Source organism: Vombatus ursinus, unplaced genomic scaffold (genome assembly GCF_900497805.2).
Source record: "Vombatus ursinus unplaced genomic scaffold, bare-nosed wombat genome assembly UNPS02014863.1, whole genome shotgun sequence".
Classification (NCBI taxonomy): Eukaryota; Metazoa; Chordata; class Mammalia; order Diprotodontia; family Vombatidae; genus Vombatus; species Vombatus ursinus.
This window is the reverse complement of record NW_020954641.1, coordinates 27468515-27482007: the sequence shown is the minus strand read 5'-3', so window position 1 is coordinate 27482007 and position 13493 is coordinate 27468515. Positions and strand designations below refer to the sequence as shown.

At 38.5% G+C, this 13493-nt stretch overlaps 1 protein-coding gene across 1 annotated transcript in view; it reads left to right on the top strand.

Annotated features, from left to right (window-relative positions):
• The first annotated feature begins 1061 nt into the window (after positions 1-1061).
• Positions 1062-13493, top strand: part of MRPL22 (mitochondrial ribosomal protein L22) — a 49406-nt gene continuing 36974 nt past the window's right edge. Inside the window, exons 1-2 of the mRNA XM_027841840.1 lie at positions 1062-1123; positions 1210-1255. Of these exons, the coding sequence (XP_027697641.1) occupies positions 1096-1123; positions 1210-1255 (74 nt within the window). The 5' untranslated portion in view covers positions 1062-1095. The remainder of the gene's footprint in view (positions 1124-1209; positions 1256-13493) is intronic.

Below are 13493 nucleotides of genomic sequence, written 5' to 3'. Positions count from 1 at the left end.
CAGATTACCTAATTAGTATTGCTGGAATTCCTTTCCCATGCCCTTTTCCATATAAACCCCAGTTCCATCCTCAGTCTCTCACAGGTTTCCTTAAGAATCCTTGACCAATGAAAAGAGTAACAATATATCTTTGCCAACTTGACTCAAAGAATGCTTGAGTCTGTGAATTCATTCCAAACGACTCCATCCTGTACTCCGGTCTTTGAGAGGTGTCAACCTCTCAGACCGAAACAAGGATCACGATTACCTACTAGTTTTGCACAAACAAAAAAAGAAACTAAGGCCCAGTTTAAGTTTGTATGACTTTCTGCTTCTCTTGCCTTGACGTCCCAATGATCCTTCAAAAGACCTATTAATGAGTTTCCAGAATCCATTTGCCTCAGTCTTCAACTAAATATTAATAGCATTAACATCTGCTTTTAAGGTTTGGAAAGCATTTTACAAATATTACCTCACATTTATCTTTACCACAATCCTGGTGCCTAGGTATCATTATTAACCTCTTTTATCTGGACTCACTCCACTTTGCGTCTGTTGCTTTGTTTGGTTTCAGCTCCATAGAACAAGATGACCCTAAGCCACGGCCCCCTGGTGTGAGCCCTCTGGTGTTGTTACCCCCTCCCCTAATCCTTTTCTGCCTCCTTTTGGGCATAGTCTTCCTCTTTAGTTTGTAAACTCGTTGAAGATAGGAACTACTTTTCATTTTACTAATCTAATCTCCGACGTTTATTCTAGTGTCTGCCATACAGTAGGCACTTAATAAATATGGGATTGAATTTTACAAATGAGGTAACTGAGGCTACATCTGAACTCGGGTTTTCCTGACTCTAGGTGCAGCGCTCAATTCGTCTGCACAATCTCTCGGAGGCGGAGAGGGAATTCTATTTTTAAGTTCAAATTCCAGTATCTTCGGCACTTTATCTTTTAATTAGTCTTCCTCCTAGAAGCACGTGAGGTACTTCTTTCCGATCCAGAGCTTGTGTTTTCTGCAGACCACGTGGGAGCCCCCCTGCCCCGGAAGCACCGACATGGCGCATGCGCTCTGCCGGCAGCGGAGCTTGAACCCTCGCGACTACCGTAGAGCGAAGCGACAAGATGGCGGCTGTCGCGTTGAGAGACTTAGGTTAGTTACCGGGCTTGGAGCCGGGAGTGGGACCAGGACTTGGACCCAGAGCCAGCCTGAGGTGACAGGTTCTGTTTCTTTTACAGGTTCGTCTTGGCTGAGGAGTCTGAGGAGCCGCGGGGCATGTTCGGGGTGAGTCGGCCTGAGAGGAAGAAAGCTGGAAGGAACCTGGAATGTCAGAGCCTGAATTGGCCTTAGAACAGAGAACGTGGAATGGCTGGGCTGCAAGGAATCCTAGAACCCAGCCAGCCTTGAAGGATCAATCCGTAAACCTTGCTTAAGCGCTTGGGGGCGGGGGTATAAATACGCAAACGAAATAGGCTCTTTCAACAAGGACTTGACGTTCTCCTGGGGGCTTCTTGGACCGTAGAACACAGCATGTCAGAGCTGAAAAGAACCTTAGACTATAGAATATCAGACCCAGAAGGGACCTTAGGATCACATGGGCCAACTCCCCGAATTATACAGGTGGGGAAATTGAGACCCAGAAGTCTGAAGTAAGGTTATTAGTAGACAAAGTACTAGAATCTATGCCCCCTGATTCGCAGTCTGGTGGGTTTCCACTCTAGCACAGCCCCCTCAAGAGATCACAAGTAGTGGAAGTGAATAGAATTATAGGTGAATATAGTGATTGGAACTGGGAGTGACTTTGTCTATAATCAGTGATTTTAAGCAAAACTCTTAAAGTGGGAAAAAGGATATGTTTTGCCTTAGTGGAAGAGACCTTTATAACAGTTAGGTCACAGTACTGAAAAAGTGTTTAGGTTTACTTGGTAGGCAAGGACAGTAAAAGTCCCCCATATATCTGGAATGCATTGCTTCTTCATTTGCCTGTCAGAATCCTTAAATTCCTTCAAGCTGGTTTTACTTGATTACTTCAGTTAGTGTTCCCTCCTTAAATGACTTCATACTTATCATTGGTTATACATATGAGATCCCTGTTCAGTAAATACAAGCTCCTTGAGAGTAGGAACTATTGTTTTTGTTTTTGTTTTCATTTTCCTATTCTTTTTACTAGCACAGTGCTGTCAGTTTTAAAAGTACTGATCATAGTGGATATAGTCCTTAATACTGAGTGTTCATTTAGTTATATTGGAATTCAGTGTGAATTAGTGTGTCAGGGACAAATGGAAGCAAGTCCTGAAGCACAACTTAAGAAGTTAGATTTGAAGTGATAATAGCATTTATGTATCACTATTAAAGTTTTGTAAAGCATTTACGTATCTTATCTCATTTGGTGTTCTTAACAAACCTGGTGACTTAGTTGCTATCCCCAGTTTTTAGATGGGGAAACTAAGGCAATGAATGACTTACTTAGTCACAGAGCTATTAAGTGTGTAAAGCGGGATTTGAACTTAGGTCTTCCTAACTCCAAACTCAGTACTTTTATATACTGTACTATCTGCCTGGGCAGTAATTATTAGATATTCTGTAGCTGAGGGATGATATAAGCAAAACCTACAGGAAGAATACTTTTTTCAGCCCTCATTTCTGCTGGGCATCAAGGAGGAGGCTAAGTCAGTCAAGCAAGCTTTTAGTGTTAATGTGATCCTGGCACTGTAGGATGGAAATACAAAGAACCTATTTTGTCACAGGTACAAGGGACAGAGCCTTTAAGGGAGATCATAGAATCATAGCTTGAGAGCTTGAAGGGGTCTTAGAAATAATCTAGGGCTCCCTTAACCCCCATTTACAGATGAAGTAACTAAAGGTCAGAGTGGCTAAGTGATTTGTCACTTGTCACAAATCTAGTAAGTAGCAAAGCCAGATTCATTTTTGAGTTATTTAACTCCAAGTCTGGTGCTCTTTTCACTATGACTACACTGTCTCTCATTGTTTTTAATATATGTAGATTATAACTTTTTGAAGAGCTACATTTTACATATACATTTATGATGTATGTATAAAACTCTGGTTACAGGATTTTCTAAAATTAAATGGGAGTATACATGGATTTCAGTCATCCATGTTATATTTGTACCTGATTGATGTGGCTGTAAATTAGAATCGACCATTGTATTTACTTCATTACCAGATACTTGATGTTGTCTAATTTGAAGTGACACTATCCAGAACCTCACTATACATACTTAGATACGTGTCTCACCCAGTGTGAGACACAAATCCTGGTATATAGTAGGTAATAAACAATTATTACTTCCTGAGGCTGTGTCCTTTGCTTTCATCTTTAAGGAGAGTTAATTACTATGTGAAAATAAACGTGGTTTAGTGGATAGAGAGAGCTGTACTCATTCAGAAAGACCTGGGTTCAAGTCCTACTTCTGACAAGCTAGCTGTTTGTCCCTAGGCAAGAATCTCTCTGTATTCCAGCTGGCTCTCTAAGACTATAAGCTATTGATCTGCATTGTTAGAAGTTATTCACTAGGCACTTCCTACTGAGGTCAGTAATTATTAAGTGCCTGCTACAACCCTTAGCCTTAGTACCTTAGCCAGACCCTGTGCTAAGTGCTGATGTTACAAGGAGAGGCAAAAAGAGTCCCTATCCTCCTCACAAGTCTGGTAAAAAAAAAATTGCTATACTTTTTATTTGTAGGAAAACTGGTTCAGAACATGATCATTGTTTTCGAATATTTGAAAGGTTGTTTTGTGGGGAACATAGAGTTTTTTTTTAGGCTGGGACCAATCTACTGGCATTTTCTCAATTCTCATTCTCCTCAGTCTCTCTGCAGCCCTTCACATTGCTGATAATTCTCTCCTCTATACTTTCTTCTCTCTAGATTTTCAGTACACTCCTTTCTCTGGTTCTCCTCCTACCTATTTGACTGCTCCTTTTTTATCTGTTTTGATGGATCCTCTTCCAGTTCACACCCTCTGCCTCTAGATGTCCTTCAGGTTTCTGTCCTGGGTGCTCTTCTTCCATAGGGCACTCACTTCCCTTGGTGATCTCCTCAGCTCCCATGTATTTAATTACCATTTCTATGTTAATGATTCTCAGATCTGCCTGTCCTGCTCCAAATTCTGCTGACTTCTAGTCTTGCATCTCCAACTGCCTTTTCAGACATCTTGATCTGGTTGTCTAGTAGACATCTTAAAGTCAACACGTCCAGAACTGAACTCATTATCCTTTCCTCTTACTTCACCCCCAACCCCCGTCTTCCTTATTACTGTAGAGGACAACACCATCCTCTCAGTCCCTTTAGGCTTGATACTTAGGAGTCATCTTGAACTCTTACCCCCACACCGCCCCCCCCCCAATCCAAGCTGTTTCTGTGACCTGTCAATTTAACCTTTACAAATATCTCTTCACTAGACTGCCTTCTCTCTCACACTGCCACCATTCTAGTGTTTCCACTTATCACTTCATGCTTGAACTATTGCAATAGCCCGCTGGTAAGTCTGCCTACTCAAGTCTCCCTCCACTTTAATGTATTCTCTATTCAGTCACTAAAGTGATTTTCCTAAAGAGCAGGTCTGATCATGTCAAACCCCCCTACCCCTACCCCCCACCCTACTCAATAGACTCCAGTGGCTTCCTGTGCCCTGCAGAATCAAATACAAAATGCTCTGTTTGGCATTCAGAGCCCTTTATAACCTAGTATTTTCCTACCTTTCTAGTCTTCTTAGATTTTACTCCTTGGCACGGACTCTTCCACACAGTGACACTGGCCTCTAGGCTGTTCCATGAGCTGGACACTCCATCTTTTGGCTCTAGGCATTTTCTCTGGCTTGTAACACTCCATTCTAGTTACTGGCTTCCTTTAAGTCCCATCTAAAATCCTTCCTTCTACAAGAAGCCTTCCCCAACCCCTCTTAAGTCTAGTGCTTTCCCTTTGTTAATTATTTCCTAGTTATCCTATATATAGCTTGTTTGTACATATTTGTTTTCTTATTGTCTCTCCCTTTAGATTGTGAGCTTCTAGAGGGCAGGGACTGTCTTTTGTCTCTTTTTGTAGCCTCAGTGCTTAGTACAGTGCCTGGTACCTAGGAGGCACCTAATAAATGCTTTATTGATTGATTGACCAAAAGGTAGAAATTATTGGGAGGCTGATTTTGATTTGATCATGAAATCAGATCTAAAGCCAGGAAGGATCTCAAAGGCCATCTAGTCTAACTTTTGCATTTTATAGTTGAAGGATCTGTTATATGGAACGACTTCTTAACTGAGCTGTCAAAAAATAGAATGATGTATACCATAGTTAGCAAATTTCCTGTGACTGGAAGTGTTCAAGTGGTAACCTCTTGTCAGAAACAGTGTAGAAAGGATTTATTGTTCAGGTAGAGGTTGGACTAGATGACTTCTGAAGTCTGTCAACTCTGAGACTATGATCTTAGCACTTTTGATTGTAATGTAGAGTTAAAAGGACTTAAATTGAAACAAAGTGTAGGTCAACATTTAAAGAAAGGAAACAAGTATTTATTAAGTGCTTACTATATACCAGGCATATTCTGTCCCAACTCACTCTACTTTTTCCTCTCAAATGAAAAATTATAATAGATTTTTGACTTGGCAATAAAAACTGAGGGCAGCTAGGTGTTGCAGTGGATAGAGCACTGGCCTTGGAGTCAGGAGGACCTGAGTTCAAATCTGACCTCAGACACCTAACACTTACTAGCTGTGTGACTCTGGGCAAGTCACTTAACCCCAATTGCCTCACCAAAAAAAAAAAAAAAAAAATAATCTAAGCATTTTTTTTTAATCAAAGGAAAGTTTATATTTCCAAATAATGGTCAGGTAAGGTTAACTAAGATTTTTCTTGTCAAAATCAAATTTAGTTTAGTAAGCATTTGTTAAGCACCTATTTTCAAAACAACTCTTTGAAATTTTAACTGTAGAACATTTGGGGATTGACATTTGTAGTGGGAGTTTTCTCACTGGAAGCCTCCTACCCTGCTGAAATCACAGTTTGGGGGATTTGCAAGGTACTGAGGATACAAAGGAAAAAATAATCATTCTCACAACAGGATTGTTGTAAGGATTAAAATCAAATGAAATGACAGATATAAAGTGCTTTGCAAACCTTAAAGTACTATATAAATGCTATGATTGTGATTAGTATGATAATCTTGAAAGAGAACTGTTTCAGCCATTACCATGTTTTCAATCAGGCTTGCCCTTATAGTGCATTAAATGTCACCCTTCTCCATTTTGATAGTTTTAAGTCATACCATTACTTTAAGGCCTAGCTCAAGTCATACTTCTCCTTGAAGCCCTTCAGAGGGTTCAGGTGATGACTTTCTCTTAAGAACTTGTGGGCTGTATATTTTATTTGGTGTTCAATATATCTGCTACTTTATGTTGTTATTTATATTTTTATAAGTCCCTTGATAGCTGAGACTTAATAATATCTTTTTAAAGTTGGGCTAGATATGCCCTCCATTTAATTGGCACTCAGTACTTTCAATAATATTTGACAATTATCTTCTTTGAAGGCTACACTGTTCTTGTTCTTAGGGGAGATACAAATATAAACAAGACATAGGCCCCGGCCTCAAAGAGCTTATATGTATTAAGGGAAATTAGATACTTGCAGAAATGAATATAATGCAAATTAAATTAAGATAAATGCATAAGAAGAGGACAGTGTGTTATGAGATTAGAAAACTTGTTGATAATAAGCCATCACAGACATATTAGTGTTCTAGTTTGAAAGATTTACAAGAATGATTGTCCCTGGTTTTTCAGTTTTAAGTATTTAGCCTTAGGTTATCCTGAAGTCAAATTCTTCTTAACTACAGGTTTCCACCTTTATCTGTATAGCATTATGTAGTTTGTATAGCCTGTACTGGTTGTCCAAGTGCAGCAGGTATTCCTTCAGCCAGATCTTCAGGATGTGTAAACTACTCTTTCGATGTAATGGAGCAGTCCTGAAGCTGCCTAAACTCTTTGAGGTCACTGGTGGTACCAATTAGGAAACTTCTTGCTGCATTGGTTTTCACTGCACGTGCTCTGGAAGGGTTCATTTGGCATCCAGAATTGCTTCATTTATGTTAAGGGGATAATTAACTTACTTGAATATATCTGAGAGCCACCTTCAGATCTTTGAAATAGGTTAGGTAGTCAAAGATATATGTTTTTTATAGTTTATAAATAAACTTAAATTCTACAATATGTTGTCCAGTCACTTTCAGGGTACAGTATTAATATTTTCTTTAGGGTTGTAATTACGTATTTGTTCCCTTTTTTTTCTTCTCATCCTCTTACTTCAATTCCCTTTGTGTGAAGTATATAATAGGAAGAGGCACACAGCCAAGGGAAAGCTTTGAGCCCCCTGAAAATTTATCTTTGGAGTTACCCTATTTCATACATGAGACTTTGCATCATTGAACATCTACTTAGGTAATACATAATAACAGGAATGCAGCTGTTAATTGAAGTGTTCAAGCAGAGTCTGGATAAATCATCGGATCAATGAATCCTACTGGGGGTTGGGAGTTTGACTAGATGATATCTGAAGCCCCTTCCTATTCTTTAATCTCTATCCTTAGGAAACTAGTTTTGTTATAGCCAAAACTTTTGCAGTTTGTGTTTGACTTAAAAGTTTTGGAATATCTCTTTTAAAAACTAAGTATATTGGCTGGGAGCCTCAGTGTTTTATTTCCTACACTTCCTTTTTTTCCTTATTTGCTTGCCCTTGACTTTCAGAAAATAAAGTTGTATTGAGTCATGGGACTATGCCTGGCACTTCAACCCTTTCATTTAGCTTTTTATTTGAGGTAAGGAGAGTGTTCTTTTATTTGGTCTCAAGTGCAAATTTAGGAATAACATTCTTTTAAGTGTTATCAGAAGTAAATTCGGAGCAAAATTTTTCTACCTTGATGTGGGTAATAGCTTGACTGTATTCAGAATATTGAGCCTGAGGCCAGTATTAACTTCACTGGGGATTTAGGCAAATTTTTACCTCAATTTCAAAGAGAATATATATTACCTTCTGTGGTTGGGATAGCAACTTTAAAATGTTTTAGTGATTGACTTTGTTCATCTCTAGAAACTATTATTTCAATAATTCCAAGGACAGCGATTTCATTGGTACCTTTACTCTTTTTACCAACATTGCAACTCACACTATCCTTCTCTTTCTGCTGTAACTTAGTAGTCATAACATATTCCTTACTTCTATGGATTTGTCTTCTTATCAACATAGGTACTTTCTACAAAGTGAAACCTTCCCATGTCATTTCTTGTTCTGTACTGTCAGTGTCCCTCCATGAATCTCATAGAGGGCACATTTTAACATCAGACCTAACTCACTCTTGCTGTATGATTTCCTCAACTCTTTTTCCTTATCTGATCTTTTATGCCATTTTGGGATATAATTTGCTGTTGTTTTATGTGCTATAGCTTATTTATCTCTTCCTGGCACTCTGGGTAAGCTGCAATTTTGTTTCCACATATTGTGATGTTCTATCATTTTTAGCCACATAGATATCACCAGAATGATATTGGTGTTTAAAAGTTTTTTTTTATTTCAAGAAGATGTTTGGGGCCATTGAAAATGTTCAATTTTCCAAATGTTATCCAAGCTGCGTATTTCTTATTTCATTTATAGGCATTCTGCATCCAGTTGGTTTTTCTTGAGTGAATAGTTAGACCAAATTCTTTTGAGTGGTTATGGACCTTATTTAGGAGGCTTTGCATATCTTGGCACTTAATGCATTCAGCACAATGTCATCCACAATTGATAGCACCAGAGAGATCTTACTATTTACAGGGAATTCCTCTTCAATTTAGACTTTGTTAGAAGTCTTCCTGATAGTGGAAACACAATTGCTTTGGTGAGCATACTTCTTCCTCTTTTGTGCTTCCATTACTAGTAGTAATCAGAGTACAGGATACAGTGATGCTTGTTATGCCTTTCTAGGACTCTCATAAGATCTTGAAATATGCACCTTCCACCTTGTTGGTTGCAGTTCACTTTATACGGAATTAAATACTTTTAAAAAAATAATAAATGATAGTCTCAGTGTAATCTTTACATGATATTATATCCAAAAGCATTCATCACTTGGTAGCTTACCTTCTGGTGATGAGTCTCTTGAAACTTAGCTAGGTTAGTCCTTAGACGGTAGACACACAGTTCACCACCAAGTCCATATTTAAAGCCTTTCTAATTTGTTTGGTGGGCCATCCAGAGCTTGTATTCTTCTAGCATAGTATTCTAAAACCAGGGAAAAGATGATCATCAGTGCTAAAGGTTATAGAAGTTAAGAAAGATGTGGGTTGAGAGAAGTCCATTCGATTTGTGGATTACGAGATTATTGGTAATTTTGGATAGAGTAGTTTCAGTTGAGTGATGAAGTCAAAAGCCAGATTAAAGAGTATTTGGAATAGAGTGAGAGGAAAGGAAGTGAAGGTACTGCTTATAGATGACTTTCTCAAGGATTAGCCATGAAGAGGAGAAGGACTTTAGGATGATCACTATCCCAAATGGTGGAATCAGATGAGGATTTTTTAAGGATGGGGAAGACATGGGTGTTTTTGTAGATAGGAATGGAGGAGCCAGTAGATAGGAAGTGCATGAAGATGAGAGAGAAAAAAATAATAGTAAAGGCAGTTTGCTGGAGAAGATGAGGTCAGGAGATCAGTTGGTTCATTTAATTTCAGTCATAGTTCTGAAGCACTGGATTTGTCTGAGGCCAGTCTGGCCCCAAACAAGGAGTGATGCTGTATAAAGTTGGAAGGATTGATTGGAGCTAGATTGTGGAGGACCTTCAATGCTACCCTGAGGACATTTAGTTTTATCCCTTGCAATAGGCTGTCCATGAAGGATTTTTAAAAAAAAATTTTTTTTATTAATTTATTTTGATTTATCAAGATCACTTCCATATGCTTTTGAGTTTAAAATTTTTCTCCCCCCTTCCTCCCCGCCACCCTCCCCAAGACAGTGCATAATCTGATATAGGCTGTACATATACATTCCTATTAAACATATTTTCACATTAGTGATGTTGTAAGTAAAAATTAGAACCAATAGGAGGAACCTCCAGAAAGAGGAAACAAAACTCAGCAGAAGAGAAAAAAAAATGGCAATTCAAATTCCTTAGTTCTTTCTTTGGATGTGGATAGCATTTTCAATCACGAGGCCTTTGAAGATGTCTTAGATCCTTGTATTGCTGGGAAGGATTAAGTTTATCAATATTAGTCATTACACAGCATGGCTGTTATTGTGTACATCGTTCTCTTGGTTCTACTCACTTCACTCAGCATCAGACCATACAAATCTTTCCAATTTTTCTGAAGTCAGCCTGTTGGTCGTTTCTTATATCACACTAGTATTCCATTACATTCATATACCACAACTTGCTCAGCCATTCCCCAATTGATGGGCATCCTTTCAATTTCCAATTCTTTGCCACCACAAAAAGAGCTCCTATGAATATTTTTGTACATGTGGGTCCTTTTCCCATTTGTATGATCTCTTTGGGATATAGCCCTAGAAGTGCTATTGCTGGGTCAGAGGGTCCATGAAGGATTTTGAGCAGGAGGGTGATACTGTCATTCCTTTGTCTTAGGAAGATTATTTAAGTATTTTTTGTGGAGGATGGATGTGGAAGGGAGAGAATAGAATCAGAGAGATCACTTAGGAAGCTTTTGTAATAGTTTGGGTAAGAGGTAATGAGGGCTTCCACAAGGGTATTGGACATACTAATGAAGAAAGCTATATGTATGCAAGAGATGTTATAGAGATAGGATTGACAAGACTTGGCAGCTGAATGGATATTGGGGTAATGGAGAAAAAAGAATGGACAATTGAGGTTTTAAACCTGTGTGACCATTAGTGCTCTTGACAGAAACAGGGAAGATTTCAGCAGGTGAAGCTCTCTAACAGACACTGGCTATGAAGCAACGGCGTTCAGTAGAAATATTAGGGCCGGATACTATATAGATTTGGGAGTCTTTTATAGTATAGTGATTGAACTCTTGGAAGAGAACATATAGAAGGAAGAGAAGTAACATGGAGTAATAGAGAGTCAGAGTCAGGAAGATCTGGATTCATATCTTACTACTTGTCTCAGTTTCCTGATTCGTAAAATTATGGGGTTAGGCTTGATGTGCTAGTTTTTGAGGTTACAAAGATGAAACAGTCCTTACTCTCATTCTATCAATGGAAGCAACATGTACACATGTAAATGTATAGAAAGTCTAGATTTGGTGGAAGAGATGCTAGTAGCTCTGGGGTTGGTGAGGGAATCCAGAAAGGCCTCTTATAGGAGGTGCTGTTTGCTCTACATTTTGAAGGAAACTAGGGATTCTAAGAGGTAAAGGTGACTCCCAAAGTATTACATTCTAGACATGGAAGACAGCCTTGCAAAAACATAAACAGGAAAAGGACTATCCTGTGTAAGAAGAGCAAGAAGGCCAGTTTGGTTAGACTGTATAATATGCTGAAGGAGACTAATATATGATAAGCCTGGAAAGGTAGATCAAAGCCAGGTTGTGAAGACCTTTAAAAGGCATTTGATCCTAGTGATAATAGGAATTCACTTGAGTTTATTGAGCAGGGGAGTGAAGTGGCCAGACCTGCCCTTTAGAAATAGTGACAACTCTGTGCAGACTGGATTGGAGAGGTATGAGGCTTTAGGCAAGGAAAGCAATTAGAATGCTAATGCAGTAATTCAAGTGAGAAGTGATGAGGGTGGCCATGTGAGTAGAGTGATGGGAAAAGATAACCAGAGATGTAGAGGTAGAATTTCTGAGACATGGCAACTATTTGGGTATGTGGGGTCAAGAGAAAATAAAGGCATTAAGAATGACACCAAGGGGCAGCTAAGTGGCCTTGGAGTCAGGAGGACCTGAGTTCAAATCCAGCTTCAGACACTTAACACTTATCAGCTATGTGACCTGGGCAAGTCATTTAACCACAATCACCTCACCAAAAAGAAAAAGGAAAAAGAATGACACCAAGATTATGATTCTAGGTGATGAGGGATACTGGTACCCATGAGAGAAATATGGAAATTGGGAAGGGAGGTGAGTTTTTTGGATAATGAATTTGGATAATGAATTTTGTTTTGGACATTGAGTTTGAGATGCCTGTGACATCTAGTTCAGTAGGCCTAATAGATAATGATGTTGGATTGGAGCTCAGAGACAGAGTGATGGAGGGGGATATATAGAGATAATGCACAGAGATGATCATTGAACCCCTGGGAACTGATGAGGCCTCCAGGAGAATGAATAGAGAAAAGAGAAGAGGGCCCACATGAGAACCTTGGAGTATATTCATAGTGCTTTACATATCTTATTTTATCCTCAAAACAACCTTGGAAGGTAGGTGCTGTTATTATCTCCCTTTCATGGATGAGGAAAGTGAGACTGAGAGAGGTTAAGTAATTTGCCCAGGATCAGAAAACCAGTAAGTGTCTCTGAGGCAGAATTTGAACTGATCTTTGTGACCCTAAGTCTAGCACTTTATCCACTACAACATCTGTCTATACCAAATGCTTTTTTATCATTTAAAAAAAAAATGGAATCTTGTATTCTCTACACCTTTTAATCAGTTGTGTGACTATGAAGATGTATTCTGATCTAGACTATTATTTGTGAAAGCCTGTCTGCTCTGTTCTCAAACCTTCATTGAAGGTGCATTGTATGTGTGTAGATTATTTTCATATAAAAACAATAAACATTAATTAAGCTTTAACATATGCAAGGCATTGTGCCAAGTGCTAGGAAATAACTTATGTTTGTTCTTCTAATTTAGTATTGATTTGTCTTTGTTCTAAAAAATCAGCACTCTGACTTTACACGGATTGCCAAATAAAAAATGAACCCTTATGTTAATAACTAGTTGTTTCCTGTCTATTAATAGATAATAGTTTTTTTGTGTGTGATGCTTTTTGGCACTTTATATGTCTAGCACTTCCCGACTCCTTTTTTTTAAATTTTTTTTTTTACTAATTTATTGTGATTTATCAACAGTCACTTCCATAAGCTTTTGAGTTTTAAATTTTTTTCCACCTCCCTCCCCAAGACAGTGCATAGTTTGACATAGGCTATACATATACATTCCTATTAAACTTATTTTTATGTTAGTGATGTTGTAAGGAAGAATTAGAACCAATAGGAGGAACCACCAGAAAGAGGAAACAAAACAAAACAGAAGAAAATAAATAGCAAATAGTATGCTTTGACCTACATTCAAACTGCATAGTTCTTTCTCTGGATGTAGATAGCATTTTCCATTGGGAGACCTTTGGAGATGTCTTAGATCTTTGCATTGCTGAGAAGGGCTAGGTCTATCAACCTTCATCATCGCACAATGTGGCTGTTACTGTGTACAGTACTAGTTCTGCTTACTTCACTCAGCATCAGTCCATACAAGTCTTTCCAGGTTGAAGTCTGCCTGTTCATTATTTCTTATAGCACAATAGTATTCCATTACATTGATATACCACAACTTGTTCAGCC